The following is a 20,514-nucleotide window of genomic DNA, read 5'->3' as shown; positions in this document are numbered from 1 at the left end:
CATTATCATCCTGGAAAACAAAGGAATCTCCAATGGCTCCAGCGTAAGGGATGACATGATGTCGCAGTATCTCGTCTGCATACCTTTGGGCCGTCAAAGTGCCATTCCGAATGATATGCAGGTCCGTACGTCCGCCTATGCTGATTCCACCCCATACCATCCAACCAGCTCGTCTGTATTGTGACCTTTCACGAACGAATGCGGGGTTATTTCGAGTGCCCCTGTTCCTCCATACCAGAACACTTCGGGTGTCACACTCCAGACTGAATCGGGACTCGTCTGTAAACAGCACTTGGATCCAATCATGTTGCTCCCAATCTCGATGTTCAGCAGCCCATCTTCTTCGGGCCGCACGGTGGCGTGGGGTCAACGGAATGCAGACCATTGGCCTACGTGCATAGAGAACTCCTTCATGAAGCCGATTACGTACTGTTTAGCTGGACACCCTTCGTCCTGTTGCCAAGAGCAACCGTCTTTGCAGCTGCGTAGCATTCTCTGTTCTGTTTCGACGGGCTGTTAACCGTACATACCGGTCATCAGTTGCTGTAGTGGCGCGTGGCCGACCTTGCCCTGGTCGACGTCTAACATTTCCTGTTTCTTGGAATCGATTCCACAGCCTTGCAACAACACTTCTGGCGACTCCAACAGCGTCCGCGACACTACGTTGTGTTTGCCCGGATTCCAGTCTGCCTATAACACGCCATGCCATGGATTCCGGTAAATCACGTTGTTGAGACATCCTCAAGTCACCTTGTCTCAAAAAAAAAACAAAACTGCGCAATCGAATTTCACAGTTACGGCAGTAAAACAGACGTTTCTGCAACATCCCGATTTCTGCCCTTATCTCCTTTTTCTGGTTTTTGACGTCATGAACTTTGATTTGCATATGAAGTTTTCTTCTTCCGTTTCCTGCTAGGCTTTAAATTATGGATGATTCATTTTATGTTACTTATCGGTATACATCTTTGCGTAATTTTGTTAAAACCATGTGCTCCCCTAATTGTTTTGAGCAGTGTAGATGACACTGCGGGTTCCAGATTCACGCTATTTCTCTCATGTAAAGCCAGGTTCATCATGTATCCCGTATTTCCTGGAAAATTCCCGAATTTTCACTTAATTTCGCCATCCCGACGTTTCTCGTAAAAATTTCCAGTTTCTTCACGCATTTTCAACGAAGCCAACTTTGAATTTTTGTTTTTTTCTTTATTGAAATCAAGGATTGAGATTATCTTTCCCCTACATCATCACTCATATACAGTGAAATCTCGATATAACGATACTCTGTGGACCAAGAAAAATATCGTTGTAGAAGGATTATGGTTATATCGAGAAGCAGTACTTTAACATTAAAAATCTACAAACAAGACTTGAAAAAATATCGTTGTAGAAAGCAGGGCCGTAGTGTGCCTTCTCGGGGATCTGGGACAGACTTTTCCTTAGGGCTTCTCTTGAAATATTATTATGCAAAACAAATGTAAACTTTTGTGGGGCCTCAATTCAGCTCGGGGACCAATGGCAGTGCCCCGGTTGCCCCAACCTAGTTACGGCCCTAGTAGAAAGATTTATTGTTGTTGTAAGGTTTCACTGTATTATGATAATTACGATTATAAATAAGAATTTCGCATATTCGTTGTTTTAAACGTTTTATTTCGTAGAATTCATTTTAATCCACTACTATACTATTAGTAAACACAAATGCACCTCGTCTATATTCCTCTGCGAAACATCTAACGGATTGGTACATGTTGGAATGTGCGTGTATGTGTTGTGAACCTGAAGTTAAGTTTGTTTTTGTGTATTGCTTGTAATGAAGCTGCCATCTAGTTTTCGAACTATGAGTGCCATTAAATAGCACTAAAATTTCGAAAACTAGAACTATCAAGAACTATGAGCCATTTTAATCCACTGCAATTCGCAAATGTGCATCCGGGGCCGCATCTAGATGTTTGGTCACCAGGGGCAAGTGAGCATTTCGGCGCCACTTGTAATGTTGAAAGAGATGGCTTTGGAATAAAATTTGCGCCCCCCCCCCCTCTGGTCCAGGGCACGAGACCCACCAACGCCCCCCTAGTTGCAGCCCTGTGTGCATAATTTCCCGCCATCAGTGATTTCAGCATAGTTGGCAACTTTGCTTTTGTTTGTCATCATTGTTGGCAATAATTAACAATGTCCCGTATATTTTTTTTTTGCGAAAATATGGTCAGTTTATGTAAATAAATGTAGTGGGTCGGGGCTTGGATTTTTATGATCTAAAGATGAAACGCTGTTGATGATCGGTTGAAAAACCTGAAATTCGGGTTTTCTTAACATATCAGCAACGACGTTTCATATTTCCGTCAAAAAAATCCGAGTCCTAATAATAGTATATTTTCATTCGTGCTGCCATCTACAAACAAATTATACTCTTCGAATAAATTCTCTGCAATTAACTCTTCATTTCTGTAAGATCCTTGAATCTCTGACTTGAACTAGAATGTAAACATTTCGTACAAAGTGGGGGTGTACCTCGAGCGGCGTCGTTAATTGCGTCGTATTAATTTTTGTTTTGCTTCCTGCGAGATTAGTTGCTGATAATTGGCGATTAATTAGCGCTAATCGTAAAATGATCGGAATAATTTAATCAGACGAGAATCAGCAGACGATGATGGAGGCTGTTGTTGCCGTCGCGATCGGGATCTTGACAGTTGTTTTCGTCGGCTCCCTGATGGCTCTGATCCTCGTTTGCCGTCGTCACAGATACTGTCAACCATTGGATCTCCTATCACGCCAATTTAAAGACGCCAGGTTCCTACATTCCCACGTTTTTTTTTTTAACAATCATTATTTATTTATTATTAACAATTCTTTGATATTGTTGTTCGGAGTCAAGTTATAGTGATTGTTCAATAGTTTTATCGCAACATATTTCGATACCATTTTCGGGTGCAATCTTTTTAACCGTTGTTATTTTATGTTGGTATTATTCTTTGAAATGTAATTAGATGTACATTGGGTGAAAAAGTCTTGGCGATTTTTTTTCTCGCCAAAAGATTATATAATAACTGTTCTCAAAGAGCCTGAATAAAAAGAAAGAGTAGAAAAATCCTATGAGGTGTCGCCGATTCCATCGCAATATGCAGATTTAATAGAAAGCTACCAGCGTCAAAGCAAACTGATCTAATGTATTTGCAATATATGAATTGACATCATCATCATCGTGCCCCCCCCAGACTTCTAAGTCTATGGCTACAAGTGCTGAAAAATTGGCGAAGTTTATAACCAAATAGTTGCTAAAATTTCTAAATTGTCGATTTCGTAAACACCTTCCTAGCTGCAATTGGTCAAATCTACCAAAAATTTGTCCATTGCACTACCTTTCATTAGAGCCTTTTTTTAATACCGAGAACAACTCTGGTCTATCTAGCAGAGTTTAGCCGCTATAGCCATGAACAATTTACTACCTAGTGAGTTGTGCCGGAAGTGTAAATGTGCGCACTTAACAATCTGAGGGCGTATCTAGTGTTATGTCTGATTTTTGGGAACAGATGCAGTATAATCCAGATCACCAAGGCACGCATAATTGTGCTAGGTTATTGTAACTTTATTTAAATTTTTCATTCCAGGTGGCGCTAGTAACGCTGGCTGTTCAAATGGCGTCTCCCTTTGTGTAATAGTATTTGAAATAACATCAATTCGTTTTCAGTTGTCTAAACATGTTGTCTTGTCTCACTACGATTATGTTTCCTCCAGGTTGTATTTTTCCGATGTATTTATTCTTATTTGTTTTTGTAACTTCTGCCCTTCCGTTTTCAGTGTCGAAATGAAATATCATTATTTCAGTTTACTATTAATTCATAGAGTCGGGATACCCAGAGGGACTTGTGCCCGGAACAATTTATTATTTTGAAGAGAGTCCGGGTTTCATATTTTTTTCATGCTGAGAATATTTATCTGTACTATTATTGGTGGTTCCCGCTTTTGTTATGTTTTCTATACTGGTTTTTTTTTCCGGTGTCCGTAGTCAGTCCTCGGACTGTCGAACGTGTTTGGCGCCAAAAAAAAGTCGCTAAGTTATCTGAATTATACTGCATCTGTTCCGATTTTTCAGTGCTGCCAACGATATTTCAGAAGTGAAGTGTAATGACTGAATATTTGTATTGTTTGTAGGCCTGTTGCTCTGAAGTTGGTTTTCTGTGGTTCCCAACTTCGAGACGCAAATTCGAGTCGATCTCATGAGCGGAGATGGGGAGGGGGCGTGGGGGGCATTGCCCCCCAGCATCAAAGGTGGAGTTGCCTGATCTAATGTATATATGCATATATGAATTGTCATCATCATCATCTTGCCCCCTCCCCCCCCCCCAGCAATAATGACCTTGCCCCCCCCAGACTTCCAAGTCTATCTTCGCTTATGGTCGATCTCCACGTGAAAAAGTTTTGCCACAGAGGGCAACAGGCCTACAAAGGTACAGTTATTCAATCATTACACTTCACTCATAGTTAGAAAATTCGATGGTAGATGGCAGCACTACACAGAAACAAACTCCATGTTATACAATAGTGTAGTTCAAGCCACTTATGTGCATAAATACAACCTGAGACTCCAGAAAACTTGACTTTGATCCAGTTTATCTATTCCCCTGATGCTAATCACTAGTGTTGGGGAAACGTTGAGAACTAACTCAAACGGACGACGATCTTCGAACCCGAAAAAACAATTTTTATCAAATGATGGCCGCGAAAACCTTATCAACTATTAAACTCCATGTTAGTTTTACAATGCATACACGCACATTCTGGCATGTACCAATTCATTAGAAATTCCGTAGAGGCATGTGTACAAGGGGCATGTACGGTTAAGTAGTAATAGTAGGCCTGTTGCTCTATGTTTTGAGAAGTTTTTACGGGGAGATCGGCTCAGATTTTGGCTTTAAAGTTGGGAACCACAGTAAACGCAACTTGAGCTGATCACCTTTGTAGTGCCATTAGAGCCTACAATACACCATATCAGTGTTTTGCTTTAGGGGAAATTCAGCCTTTTGTTTGTAATCGAATACATCACTGAAATTGGCGTTTGTCTAATGATCGTATTCATAGAGTTTAATTGAAATCGCAGGTTAAAGGATTAGAGATCAACACGGATTGGTTAAAATCCTAAATTTAGCCCCAATCTGTAATCCTTTTTTAACCTATGATTGCAGTTAAACTCTGTTATTGAATACGGCCGTAAGTATATATTAAATGAAAATTTGGAATTGGTGGTTACAGATTTTGATGACAATTTGATTTCGAAGAAAAAAACAACCCTTTAAGGTGACGGTACCTCTATCCAGAGCAGAGGTCTTCAACCTTTTTCCAGTCACGAGCTCTACCTGTACCCATCATCAAAAGAAGAGCACCCTTACAGCAAGTTTGACATACGAATGTTTGAAATCAGGATGATTTCAGTCATTGAATGTAATTAGTACAAGGTGTTCAATTGGAACATTGATCAAGTGCTAACAAGCACAAAATCGGACACAAGCATCGAGCACTCTGGGTGCTTCAAGGAGTACCATGGTTCTCGTGAGCGACTGGTTGAAGATGCCTGATCTAGAGGATATACACATTTAAATGTGAGGAGCTTCAAGTGTTGAGAGATTGGTGAAGTGTAAAATCGAATTGTCGCCAAAATGTACTAAAATTACTTCGCTGAATGCAGATCTCAGTGATTCATTGCAAACAAAAGACTAAATTTGTCCTGAACTAGATCACCAATATGGTTTATTGTAGGCTCTTTCAAAAGCTGTTGGAAGGGACAAGTTTTTGGTAAATTTGACCGATTGTAGCTAGAAGGGTATTTGCAGAATTGGCGATTAAAAATTTAGGCTACAATTTGATTTCAAACTTTGCCAATCTTTCAGCACTTGTAGCTCACTATTAGATCCAGATATTCTGATGAAAGTGGTGTGCTTAGTTTGCATGTAGGTCTTGCAGGAAACATCACAAATTCTGTCCCCCCCCCCCCCTTCCCATAAATGATTATCCATCATCTTGAAACTGGTTTGATATAGAACAAGGGGTTGGTACCGTGTTTCATGTTTTACTTGGACTAGTCTATCACCCCCTTTCATTTGGCAGAACAGGTCACGTTCACCCTGAATAACTACATTATGGTGAGAAAAGAATTCGCCAAAACTCCTGTGACTAATGTATATCTAATTCCATTTAGAAGAGCAAGACCAGTTCAATTCCCAAAACACAGTTTGCATTTTTCATGAGCAGAGATAGACTTAAAAGGTTTGAGGCACGATGGGTGGCGAGTTCTTCTTCTTCATGAAAAGTGTTTGTGCACTAATGGGAACAGATTGGAAAAATTCATTCAGATTAGCAGGTTCTACTGTAATTTATTGTAACTCACGTTGTTAATGAATATAGTTTTATGTGCTCTTTTTTTTTTTTTTTAAATCCTGATGTAGACCAGAAATCAACTTGATCGGTAATGATGATTTAGCCGACATGGAGCTCGACGATGTCAGACTTCACCCTAACATCGAGAAAATATTGACGGATGAGCAGTGGGTTGATGATGCCACGTATGTATGAGATGCATTCAACTGTTGAATTTCTATCGTAATATTGTGTTTGACTTTGGGTCACTGCGGATTAATGTGTAGAGATCAGTGATGAGATTAATTTCACAACCAGCTTTTTAATAATGTGGTCTGCACCTATTCCCAAGAGATCGGTACGATCTGTCCAGGGAATTTTTTACTGTTAGTTGACATCCATGCCCAACCTGGGATTCGAACCCAGACCCTGCACAGTCAGAAGCTAGCTCACCTAACCACTGGACTGTCAGGTGGCTTGATACTGATAACTGCTCGTTTACTGATAATCGGTTATAAAATTGGTTCTACCTGTGTGCGTATTTGACCGCTGCTCAGGCATCTAGCATAGAGAGAACCCTATTTACAGATGCCATTTTAAACTGCCAGTTTCACCAAACTTAATGAAGTATTCATTCTCTACCTAATCGGTCTCAACCAGTTGAATGATATCACATTTAAATACCTTCACTAATATTCACCCTATCGGAACACCTACTTAATTTAAATAGTTAATAAATGGGTGCATGAAAAAAAGAATGGAAGAAGGAATCTACTCCGCACAATTTCTCACAACTGATGTGATTTGCCATCAGATTTTCCCATAAACCAAGGGCTTTTTAAACCGAGCACAACTTTGGTCTATCGCCATGCGCAATTTACTATCGATTGAGTTGTGCAGGAAGTGTGTGTGTAGATATCTAACTTGTCTGAGTGTGTATCTAGTGTCATGTTTTTGAATTTTCAGTGCTGCCATCTGTGAGTGGAGTGTAGTGATTGAATATTTGTAACATTGTAGGCATATTGCTCTCTGTGGAAGACTTTAATGAGGTGATTGGCTCACATTCACGCTTCAAAGGACTTTTGCCTCCAGCCCATTCATGTTTTTGTCCTCCCTTCTGTGCCATGTGCATACGTCGAGTTTTTAGTTGTGGCAAGTATTTATTTTCTAGGTTAATAATTTACATATACATACAAGGAGTTTCCAATTACCTTTGTAGACACTAGCATTGTGTCCAATGTGTGTTTCCAGCAATACGGAAGCCTTTGGATACTGTGGCAGTGCCTAATCTCTGGATGGTGGTGCAAAAAGCATGATCTATTGCCTGAAGAATACGTGCCTATTGCTTTCAACTGTTTGAAAGCAAATCCCTTGAAGTGGTTCCTTCGTCCTAAAGATTAGGTCAAAGTCACAGGGACCTTAATTCAAAGATTGTGGGGGTTGGTATAGCACCTCCTAACCCCAGTGGTTGAACAAATCAGACACAGCTCTTACGGCATGCAAATTTGTATTGTCGTGCAGAATGATAGGTGGGTTATGCATAAAGTAAAGCTTTGTTGCTTTCTTCTCAGAGCTGCTCACAGATTGTTTTGCAAAAACAAACAATAGTACTTTGCATTAATGATATGTCTTTGGGACCAACTGAAATGCATTACGATAACACCATCCCAGTCATAGGCAAGAGTCATCATAGTTTTCACATTAGTGGTGGTCTGCTAAACTGTTGTTCTTCATGTCGATCTGTAGTCAGGGTCACTATCACTTTGTTGATTAGCGTTACAGCTTTGGCTCTCTCACCTACCTTGCTACTGTTCAGTATGGTGAGGCAGATGTGCTGCAAGCCTCTTTTCTTGTAGTACTTGGTGACACTGTTGTGCATTGCGGCCTCTAGTACATTCAATTTTAAACAGAACATTAACGAAAAAAATTCGATTTGTATCACTGCCCACAATCATTTAGGGGAGAGGGTGACTTCATTTCCTCTGAGCAGGGATAGACATATAACTTGTAGAAATGGCATGGCCGGGTGTAATTTCATGGCATTGCTACAGCATTGTTGCCACAACTAAAAAAATCAACCCACATATGCCCTGCATTTCTGAGAAAGAAAGAAGATAGGCACTAGGCTCAAATGCCAACTTTTTAAATTGAAGGGTTCAGATGAATAACGGTATATGTAGTTTTCTCAAACTTTACAAGAGACACTATTAAAGTTATCGCTGAAAGGGGGAAATTTTTTCACCTGAGAGCAATATTTGGGAAGGTAACAGAGACATAATGGCAATATACCATAGTTCCAATTATAGAACTCATGACTGCAGCTGTTTAAAATTGCATAGGAACAAAATATGAGGGTTTCTGCAAGAGCTAATTCAAGGAACCTGTAACAGAAGCTATGGAACATTATTCAGTCAAAAAAACTGATTTTGCAAAAATTTAACATAGACTGTTATTCATCCAAACCCTTCAATTGTTTTTAAATATGCAGTGGTATCTGAATGGAAAAATCCTTACACTCAGATTCAGCACCCAACCCAGAGTCAAACAGGGCCCTCTCTTTAACATTTAGATATTTCTTCAGAAGTTTTGATTACTCTTTTTTCTCTCTTGCCCCTCACCCTCCTGTGAGACTTCCAGTACCCACTCCTGTCAAGAGCTTTCATTTTATTTTTTTGCCCTTCACAAAAGCTAGCAAAACATACCCATGCTCCCTATCTGGGCAGTCTTTGGGTGTTCAAGGGTTAAATCATTGAAGAGAGATTTGTTTTTAAAAATTCATAATTTTTTGCCTTTCAATACTTCAATATTTAAATTTAGTTTTGTTATTCCCGATTTGTTTCAGTGTTTAACCCAGGCATTTCATCATATGGAAGTATCTCTCAGCATTCTTGAAGCACAGTCACACAGTGATTGGGAATCACAGACCTATTATGACATTCAATATTAATTTTACCCTTGAAATACCTTTCTACGGCCTTAACTGATCTCAGCACACACACACACATCCTTTTGGGAATCACTGGTTTAACCTCTGAAAGACAATATTTGTGGCAGTTGGAAAGGTGTGGGGCACTCTGAATATTTTCGGTCCATCTACACATTCAGATAGTTGAACACAAAGGTGGGGACATGAAGAAAACATTGGGGGCGGGGGGCTGAAAGTTACTGGTTGTCCCATATACCAGGTGTACCAGTATGAAATGCGGATTTCAGAAAACAGATGGTGCACCAATGCAGTTTGTGCTATAAAGATTTGACACTGCGCCATTTTGTTGTGTCATCAACATGTGTCAGATGCGCACGAGTGATAAATTGGAAAAGTGTGTGCATAGTGTTGTGTTCAATATGTCGAAAGTTATACTGAACAAAGAGCATTCGCGGACAGCATTAATTTTTTTGTTTTCATTTGAAGAAAACTGCTGCTGAATCATACCGATTACTTCGAGAAGCTTATGGTGAACATGCTCCATCGCAAGATACGTATGAATGATGGTTTCGGTGTTTCAAAAGTGGCGACTTCGATGTTGCAGACAAGGAACATGGAAAACCGCTAAAAAAAAAGATGTGGAATTGGAAGCATTGTTGGACAAAGACGATACTACACAAAAGCAACTCGCAGAGCAATTGGGCGTTAGTCAACAAGCTGTTTTCAATCGCAATGCCCCATGACAATGTGAAATGCTCCTTGACAATGTTCAATGGTCAATGTTCCATCACATACAGCAAAAGCGGTTCACGGCACGTTGGAAGCACTCCGCTGGAAGTTCTACCCTATGCGGCTTACTCACCAGACTTGGCTCCTTCCGATTACCACTTGTTCGCATTGATGGGTCACGCACTTTCTGAGCAACGCTTTGGTTCATACGAAGATGTGAAAAAATAGCTCGATGAATGGTTCACAGCAAAAGGGGAAGATTTTTACTGGCGTGGTATTCACAAATTTCAGGAAAGATGGGGAAATGTATAACAAGCAATGGAGCATACTTTGAATAAATCACTTTTTATCATTCTTCCGAATTTAACGTGTTTTTTTTGAAAAAAATTCACATTTCATACTTGTACACCTGGTATACAGGATTCAAGCACGTACACAGGCGAGGGAGAGTGCATTGCACAGGGGTGGAACTCTGCACCAATTGTGCCGCACTGCTCCAAAGTTAGCATCTTGTGCCATCCTGCTCCAGTAGTGTATTTTCATATTTTTCCCTGCCAAAATAGCAAATTTTGCTTCAGTATGCCCAGAATTTTGGAAAGGACGGCAAAAAAGTTTTGTTCCTGCTTGCCATGAAACAATTCTTTCCGAGAAGAGCATGTTTTATTCCTTTGCATGTTTCAGCACCACCACCTCCCATCTTCTATAGTCCTGCTATCTCGTAACCTTCAAAAAATTGAGGTCTCTGTTGGAAAGTAGTTTGACTACACTGTAAAGTACAGTGTTGGAAAAAAATTTGTGGGCTAACCATGTTTGCTTTTCACGCATTGTAGGCCCTCGAGATATTTTTTGCATTTGAATGAAATTTTTCAATCAAAAAATATTTAATTTTTATTTACCCTTTGGAACTTTACCCAAGACAGTTTATTTATTTTTTAAGTGCTACAAGCATGTCAAACCGATAATTTATCTGGTCTCTCGTTGAAAGAGCTGTTAGAAGTCCAAGAAAGTTTGCGAAATTAGAGAGAAGGTAGCAGGTTTTTAATTTTTCTTTTAGAATTTTTCCGGCAAGTTCCCGCGCTTGACTTTGTCCCCGAAAATTGGATTGGTATAACTGCGGCCCCTTATTTAAACTACTTCACCAAACACCAACGCTGGCCATATAGCTATATTTCAATTTACTGCCAGTAGTGAGACAGGTTGGAAGCGAAGGCGCTGTCTATCGGTGGTCGCCTCGAGTTCGTTAGGGAAAATATCTTATCTATATCCTCCCTTTGGTTCGAATCCGGAACCCTGCCAACAACCTTCACGATGGTAGACGAGCATCTTACCACCATGCCACTCGGGCACCCTTATTTAAACTATCTTCCCCTCATTGGGCTTTCCATCCCGCAACACCAATAATATCCGTGATCGTGCAACTGAAGATGGTTTGCAATGGTCTTTCATCTTTAAAGTGCAAATGTTAATTAGTTTCCGTTTTCAAAAAAAAAAAAAGTCGCCACTGCAAGCAGCAAAAATTACTAGAGTCGATTGTTATTGTATCAAACCCAGATGTTTCATGAAAAAATTTCATTCTAGGAGTAAAAGACAAGTCTGGCGAATTAAAAATGCTAATTTCGAAACTGCCAAATAAAAAGTATTAAATTGTCAATATTGCCAAATGATGAGTGATGAATCGTCAATGTTGATTCTTCCAAAATTCTCTCCCATTCTGCAACAATTTCTTTTCGAGTATAAAAAAATTGAAAAATTATAGAAACTTTTTAGCCCATTTAAACTGCTGCCGTTCTAGACAGCAAATAGAGCCCTCAGTATGTGAAAAAAGTGTGTCATCTGTGTGAAAAATTTTATGTATATGAACGCCGCTCTTTCAAACAAGGTGGCAAAATCCTGAAACACCAAAAACAAGCTGATGAAAAGACTTTTCGCAATAAAAGATAGTGCAGTTGTTTTATTTTGAAAACGGGTGGGGTTAACGAAAATATTCTTGTAAGTAAATTTTGCTACTCCAATTTATAAATATCTGCTCCGAATCATGAATTGTGCTGCTCTAAAACGGACTTTGTCACTTCCCACCCCTGATTTCATTTTTTCAAAAATTATTAGGGAAGGGGGCCCTCAAATAGGTTCTGCTGCCTATAGTTGAACAGATAGATGTTAGATCTGAAGCTCATTTGAACAGATTTAGGTCTTTGAAAGGTGAACCCTAGTAATCTGAATTTTCCACTGATTCAGACAGGTTGGGTTCCACTTTATTCAAATTAACATTTTTCTTATTCTACTGTATTATAAACCAATTCAGATGAAATGTAAGAAATGTATTACTGATGCTCGCTTGTAGTAAATGACACTATGTTTTTCTTCTTTTTTTTAAATCTGCATTTATTTCAGCGGCTTAATTCCACATTGCCTTGCAATACTGAAAAAATGCCACCATTTGACCGAACGGCTCGTGGCCGTGACTATGACCAATGTCTCACAGCAGTCTCACCAACAACTAGGGCAAATAATAGATGTGGCTAGAAAGATAAGTCCGCGGGTTGATGATGTTGTTCGAGCTATGTATCCGCCTCTGGATCCTCGTCTGCTGGAAGCAAGGTAAATTATAGATCTATAGGTATTATTAAACTAATAAAAAACAACAAGAGGACATCGATATAAATATTATAGGTGGTTATTGGTATCTAAGACTACAAAATTTCTTTGCCCTCGCAGGTGGCAAAACCATAAATCTGTCCCTGCTTGGAGCATCAGAAGTGTTTCAGACTTGTTAGTGCTCTGCTTGAGCATTATTTGGGCAATTTCGACTTCTGAATTTATTCATAAGGTGCTCGGCACACCATGTTAATGCTCAAACAACACCCTATTCAAGCTTAGTATGGTTTGGAGTTGATTGTAGTAAAAGCAAGAACAATGGCTTTGGAGCTAATGCTCAAACACATCCAGGGCTGGACTTAAGCAGGCAGGTGCAGAGGGTGCGGCCACACTGGGCAGCTATGTCTTAGGGGTCGCAAAACGGGATAAAATACTTTGATTACATTATGAATTTAACTTCTAAAGTACATAATAGCTGAAACCTCTGTCCAAGACAGGGAACCCTTAATATTCAGACATTGAACCCTCACGACTTGGGGGTTCGCCACGGACACTGGGGGAAAAGGGGGGGGAAACCAGTTTTAGAGGGCTGAAAAATACCTAGGTCTGCCCCTGAACACATCCCTGGCTCAGGCACCACCATACTCAATTTCACTATAATCAACTCGAAACCATGCTGACGGAGAAAAAACAGACAAGACGTACATATGCCCTTGCCTAAAGTGGTGTCAGAGTAGAGGGTGCTTGAGCATCTCCATGTTTTGTAACATGGGGCTGAGCACCCACAGAACAACAAATTCAAGAAACAAAATTTCTTTTATGAAGCACAAGCTAAGCACATCCTTAATTTCCCACCCAACTCCATTGACTAGAAATTGTCATGTGGCAAATATGACTGGAGTCAGCATGCAGTAAAGTAGTATTTTATGCTCGGTTTGAAAGAAGTATTTTATGAGCGAGACCAATTTTTCTCACATTGTTTAGCTCTAGATAAGGAGGAATCACCCCCGCCCTGTCCCCACTTCTCTTCTTGATCTGCACCTATTACAGACCAGGAGTCAGAAAATTTTCCAGGTGGCTATGGTGACAAAAACATACTGACACTTGGAATTTACCATGTATGATTCAAGTACAACATAGATTTTTTAAATTTAAGTCAATGTATCTCAACATTCAAAGTTGTCACAAAAATATGAAACATTGTGGATTTTTTGCTTCTTTTGTATTGAATGAACAAAAAACAGTTGGCTCCTGAGAAATGTGGCAGCTGCTATTTTTTTATTTGTCAAACTCTGTCTGCTATATACCAGGTGTACAAGTATGAAATGCGGATTTCAGAAAACAGATGGTGCACCAATGCAGTTTGTGATATAAAGATTTGATGCTGCGCCATTTTGTTGCGTCATCAACAAGTGTCAGATGCGCACGAGTGATAAATTGGAAAAGTTTGTGCATAGTGTTGTATTGTTGTGTTCAATATGTCGAAAGTTATACTGAACAAAGAGCATTCGCGGACAGCATTAATTTTTTTGTTTTCATTTGAAGAAAACTGCTGCTGAATCATACCGATTACTTTGAGAAGCTTATGGTGAACATGCTCCATCTCAAGATACGTGTGACTGATGGTTTCGGTTTTTCAAAAGTGGCGACTTCGATGTTGCAGAAAACGAACATGGAAAACCGCCAAAAAAAAAATTTGGAATTAGAAGTTGGTCGAAGATGATACTACACAGACACAAAAACAACTCGCAGAGCAATTGGGCGTTAGTCAACAAGCTGTTTCCAATCGCAATGCCCCATGACAATGTGAAATGCTCCTTGACAATGTTCAATGGTCAGTGTTCCATCACATACAGCAAAAGCAGTTCGCGGCATGTTGGAAGCACTCAGCTGGAAGTTCTACCCTATGCGGCTTACTCACCAGACTTGGCTCCTTCCGATTACCACTTGTTTGCATTGATGGGTCACACACTTTCTGAGCAACGCTTCGGTACGTACGAAGATGTGAAAAAATAGCTTGATGAATGGTTCGCAACAAAAGGGGAAGATTTTTACTGGCATGGTATTCACAAATTTCAGGAAAGATGGGGGAAATGTATAACAAGCAATAGAGCATACTTTGAATAAAGCACTTTTTATCATTCTTTCTAATTTAACGTGTTTTTAAAAAAAAAAAAAAAACCCGCATTTCATACTTGTACACCTGGTAGATCAGGGGTTGCCAACAGCTGACTCGCAAGATGATTTTGTGTGGCCCATGGCAAGAGAAAAAAAAACATATTTTTGATATTAGTTTTGATTGACAGAATTGCGGTTGATGTAGGAAACAAATATATATTTCTGATTTGACAAAAACAATTTGTATTTTCAAAATACAAAACCTCTTTCAACACCCAGGTCACATGATTGATTTCAAAAACCTACTGTGGGAGTTATGGAAATAGCAGTATTAGATTTTCTTGTGCAATCATTAGAGGTGACAGATGGTAATCTCGATGAGCAAATTTTTCCTCAAAAACTTACCCTTTAAGTAAGTAAAACTAGAAAAATATGTGAGACACCCACAAAAAAAATTGTCCAAGTTGCGAGCAACTGACAACATAAACTTGAGAGTTAAAAAATTCCAACTCAAGATCAAAAATCAGGTGTGTTAACCCTACAAAATTTTCCAAGTCCAGTATTGTGGACTTATGGATTGGATGTCCAGACTTTGATAAAAACTCTGGAAAAATTCTATTCAGTGAGGAGCCGGAAAAAAGCAGCTCATTCTTACTTACTTACTGTACATTAAATACATCTTCCTAAGATGCTTACTATCTTATCTGTAATCCTGGGAACTGAGTATGGGGGCAAACATTTTAGTCTGGTCTGTTAAGAACTCTCTCGTTCTGCATGCGGCTTATATACTGGGGTTTTGTTCCGGGTGCGGCCAGAGACACTGCATCTGACCATTATGTTGGCCCTTGAACAGAAAAGTTGGCCACCCCTGTTATAGATGATGCTTTTCTGGTGTCCCATAAAAGTATGTGAAATGCCTGTGCTTGTTTTTTACATTCATAAGAAAACCCCTTTAATGTCTTCATTATTCTGATTGAAAGACTTGATGTATCTATGAGCGACTTTGAAACTCACCTTTTTTTAAGTGTACCCATACCTTATTCATTAAAAAATTTGTTTCATCAACTTATGTTGCAGGTGCATAGCCTTGATATTGTCTGTAAATCATCTGGCCCTGGTGACCAAAGGTGTCTGCCAGTTGCAGTCTGCATTCAGTTGGATCGAAGAGGCATTGAGAGATATGGAAGAAAATCTGCAGGTTACAAATATACCTTATTATTTTCTTTAAGGTTTTTCGAAAATCGCAAATACTTTGTACAGTCTGACCTTGTCAACATAAAACCAAATAGACCAGAGTCGTTAATGTTGATCAATTTCTAGTTGAATCCAATAAAATAAAAAATCTCTTTTCACTTGAAGCAACATACTCGTACATTATTGGACAAGGTTGGACTTCCACTGCAGTTATTACTTTTGCCTTGAGGGTATTGGTTATCTGCGTAAAAATTCACCCAATTTACTAATTGTTCCAGACATGATTCCAAGAAGTCAAAATACTCACGGTCAGAAATCCAGACAACTCAAAATCAACATAAGGGTGTGCAGCATAAAATAAATTGTAATAATAGTAAAATAACGAAAGTACAGGAATTTCAAACAGTGAAAAATTTACTCTTCAGGGAAAAAATGAAATGTACTCTTATCTGTTGGAAACCACTCTGTAGTTCATAATTTTTGATGCAAGTTTGCTATTTCATTTTGTGGTGCAATATCCCCTTATTGAATTAATGAAGATATCAGGATTTCTTAGCATCATCGTTACTTTGGTTTGTCTTGATTTTAGTTTTTCTGGAGCTTGGTTTGTTAGAATTGCGTTTCAGACCTGTTAAACTGAAATTGTGGTCTTTTTCTAAATATATTTTTATTTATGATTCATGTATTTTAGGTGTTGCGTGAAGCTGGCCTGGCGCTGGAAGCCAACAGCTCAGTCACAAGTAACACTTCTAATGGAAATATATGTCAAGAGAATGGGGATTTTGTATCACAGGCATTCTATATTGGAGGAACAAGTAATTGTTAAGTTCTGTCTGTACATCATTTTTTTTCTTATTTGTAATTTTTCTCTTCGGGGAAAGAGAGAAAGCCATTAAGGTATGGAACCATATTTTTGAAACTTCATTTTCGTGCAATAATCGCTCTTCATGTCGCAGTTATCAGCTGATATCTCATCATCAGGTACTTGGCTTCTTTCTTGTGTTAAAAGAGCAAGATTCATTTTATTTGTGATTTGGCCAGATGATCCAAAAGAAATTAATTTAGCTTTTTCAAACTTGCAATTGAAATTTTCAGTGATTTTATAAAACATGACGTCTTCCAATTATTTTCCCGTATATCGAGACAATTCCTATTTAGTACATGTATATTATATGGTCTCAGCAGCAATGCATTAAGTAAGATTTGCTGTATTTATATTTTTTAGATGAAGGAAAATATAGGCCTATAGCGTGCATTCAATTTAAAATATTGTACCCACCAGGAAAAGTATCATAAAAGTGAATATATTGATACACATGCAAGTAGAAAAATACAGCTGGAACCACCCAATTATCAGTTTCAGGTTATCTGAGGTATTTCACGTTTGTAAAACCTCTGAACTAGACCAACATATTAAAATCTTAAACCTGTTTTGCATGTAAACTCTATGGTCCTTTAGGGCGCAACCTAATTCTCAGAAATTGCTCATTTGTTGATCAATTTGAGAAAATTTACAACATTGCTCACACTTGTATTTCAATATGCTCATTTTTTTATGTTTATTTTTCAATTGGTATGGGGCATAGCTTCTCTCTCACATCCTTCGGTAGGGTTACTTTCCATGCATCCTGCTGTTTGGAACCTGAAAACTTGATCTGTGAACTACAAAAGTCATGTGAATGATTTTTGAATTTTTTGAGTTGAGAAAGCTAGAGCAAAATGGTTTAAGTGAGAGGAGAAAAGTTGTTTTGGACAACTGCACTGCTCATTCATAAATAAAAGATCTTTTGGCAATCAAAATATGATTCTTTTCTGCCCAACTCAGGATTATTTTCAATAAGGAAAACTTTCTTAGAAAATTGTATTTCATAAATTTTTGTAGATAATGCAATACAGAATTTTTGTAGATAATGCAATACAGAATTTTTGTAGATAATGCAATACAGAATTTTTGTAGATAATGCAATACAGAATTTTTGTAGATAATGCAATACAGAATTTTTCAATTCTCTATACATAAATGGTTTTTAGAAATCATTGAAGGTGCGATGAAATAAAACCGTGCTAACTTGATACTTTCTTAAGTTAACATGTTTCTTGATCCCTTTGCGGGTACAGAGTTAAAGGTTTCACTGCATTTCACCTTTTTCTCAACCACCTTGTTGTGCATTTTGCTTGTTGTAGCCTTGTATTTACATTCATTTGATCTTTTCAAGTGAGCATTTTCTCTCAAGCATCATACAGTCATTAGAAATAACCTTTCGTGTAAATGTGATTTTCGCCATTTACAGTTCCATTTAATTTAATCCTGAAATTTTGCAGGGTCTGATTTAAGTTAGATCAGATTCTTATTAGTGCAGATAATCGTGGGTTCTACTATACGTATCTTGGCTGCAATAAATGATGTCTCTGTATTTCAGTGCATTTACTCACACATTTCATTATCTTCCTTGCAACCTAATTGAATCATTCTGATGCCCTTTACTCTGGACTGTGATGACAATCAGTGTTCATCTCCAGCTGTACCAAAGAGTGTGGGTTATTTTTGTATGTGGCCTGTTTTGAATATGCCCCCCATAAAAATGACTTCTTTCCTCTATACTACAGAACTGGTTTTAAAGAATCTGTACAAAATGCCCCATTAAACCTCTTTCTTGGTGCTTCCTTCCAAATGAATACAGTACAATTTCAAATTGAACACACTATTCGAATATATTTTTGATAATGAATCTCATATTTTTGATGATGCATTTTTTTTTTAAAAAGTCAAAAATCTCATGTATCGATCTGCAAATGTGCAGTGTCATGCAGAGTAAGTTTTGTCTTCATGTCACTTCAGCGAGTTGCAACCACGGGTGGTAAAGATAAAAACTGTACTTATTGATATGTTTGTTTGCAAGGCATTGTAGTGTCATTTTCATACATTTTTGTATGCTTCTTAATCAGAACATTTAATTTTGTATCAGCTATCACAAGTCATTTATCCATTTTCTAAATATGAGGAATGTTAAAAAGCTGAAATTTATCAAAAAATTGAAGTATTTTTAATGTAGACAAGTAATTTAGTCTTCCAGAAATTGGTGAGTGTGTCTAGGGGAAATTTGGCAGCCTTTTTTAGTGATTGGCAATTTAGTGGGTTCAGTTGACAAGCAAAGTCAATAGAATTATTGGCTGGCTATGTTACTGCTCACTGTAATCATACTCAGACAGCTATCATACTCATTTTATGAAATTGGAGCAATTCAGTATGCATGCTGAATGCTGATATTGCTAGCAGATTAATCATTCCTTGGAAATCTGTAGTTTCAAGAAGCAGCCAGCGTGTAATTTTGACTGGTGGCAACAAACTTTAATGAAGGTGTATAATGATAAGTTCTTAATGAGTCTTGCACTATAAAAAACATTTTCTATTACTGAAACTCATTTTGCAATGAAAATTTGAGGGAATTAAACTGTGAAAATTTAAATTGTCAAATATATTATGTGGATCATGAAATTACAAATTAATTCAAGACCCAATCTACATGGTGAAGGTAAGAACAAGATTGATGATTTGCTCATTCATCCATAAATTATCTAAAAAAAAATTGTACTGTGATTGTATTTTATATGGCATATACTCTTTCATAACATTCCAACACGTTCAAAAATATTATGTTTTTGAATACTTTTGTTTCTTCATTCATTCCAGTATATTCTGCTAAAATATACATGCATATATATCGAAGTCTTCCTATTGTTGAAGTGCATTTTTATGCAAATGTTAAATGTGGTTTTTGTTTTATTTGAAGTTATTAAAAGTGCCTTTCAGGGACGATATCAGTTAATTTTGTTATCTCTTTTAATGGATGTATTGATTGTGAATGACTACTACTTCACCAAACACCAAGTCTGACCATATTGCTATATTGCAATTTACTGCCATTAATGAGATGGATTAGAAATGAAGGCACTATCTATTGGTGGTCGCCTCAGGTGCGTTAGGGAAAATATCTATATCCTCCCTTGGTTCGAACCCAGGACCGTGACAGCAACATTCATTTGGTGGTAGATGAGCATCTTACCACCACGCCACTCGGGCGCTACAGTTGTGAATGACTGGTGATAAAATGAATTAGAAATAAAAAATACATGGCAATAATATATCACAGCAGGGATTCACAAATCTTAAGAGTGAGATTGCCAGGTCAACTGAAAAATTGGAATTGATGCCTGAAAATTTTCATGAGTAATTACTATAAATTGGACTCTTTGAGGACTACACAAAAATTTTTGGAATTCTTATCAGCATGTCTGCCAACATGAAAAAAAGGATCAATAAGTTCCGGAAAACTGGAATTTAGTTTTTCTGAAGAAGGAAAAATATTTATGGCTCCTAAAAAATTTGACTGGTACCTTAATTTTTGTTGATTTGTCAGGCCCTGTATAAATTATGTAAACCCCTTAAAGGGGGACCTTAGATAACATTTCTCATGATACAACTAATCTGCAATAAGTTGAACATCTGTTTAAACTTAAGTTTTCAGGTGGCTCCAGAACCTTTTGATCATAGTAGATGAACCAAAATCATGGTAAGTTTTTTCGTTGGCCTCTTCATATTAGACTAA

General features: G+C 38.1%; 1 protein-coding gene across 1 annotated transcript; it reads left to right on the top strand.

Annotated features, from left to right (window-relative positions):
- The first annotated feature begins 2,466 nt into the window (after positions 1–2,466).
- Positions 2,467–19,724, top strand: LOC149088897 (transmembrane protein 98-like). Its single transcript, XM_089250419.1, has 5 exons — positions 2,467–2,784; positions 6,435–6,551; positions 12,392–12,598; positions 15,791–15,911; positions 16,599–19,724. The coding sequence occupies exons 1-5, from the start codon at positions 2,642–2,644 to the stop codon at positions 16,731–16,733; spliced, it is 723 nt and encodes a 240-aa protein (XP_089106545.1). The 5' UTR covers positions 2,467–2,641; the 3' UTR covers positions 16,734–19,724.
- Positions 19,725–20,514: the final 790 nt, after the last annotated feature.

This window comes from Pholcus phalangioides, unplaced genomic scaffold, assembly GCF_987345545.1.
Source record: "Pholcus phalangioides strain wild (caught in Gottingen) unplaced genomic scaffold, Ppha-v1.0 ptg000003l_1, whole genome shotgun sequence".
NCBI lineage: Eukaryota > Metazoa > Arthropoda > Arachnida > Araneae > Pholcidae > Pholcus > Pholcus phalangioides.
The sequence above is the reverse complement of the archived record's forward strand: the minus strand, read 5'-3'. Positions and strand labels throughout refer to the sequence as shown.

Excerpts from the sequence above, each read along its gene's own strand:
- LOC149088897 (XM_089250419.1), top strand. The coding sequence starts at position 2,642 with ATGATGGAGGCTGTTGTTGCCGTCGCGATCGGGATCTTGACAGTTGTT. Across the intron at positions 2,785-6,434 it reads CGCCAATTTAAAGACGCCAG|ACCAGAAATCAACTTGATCG; the intron begins GTTCCTACATTC and ends ATCCTGATGTAG. Across the intron at positions 6,552-12,391 it reads CAGTGGGTTGATGATGCCAC|CGGCTTAATTCCACATTGCC; the intron begins GTATGTATGAGA and ends CATTTATTTCAG.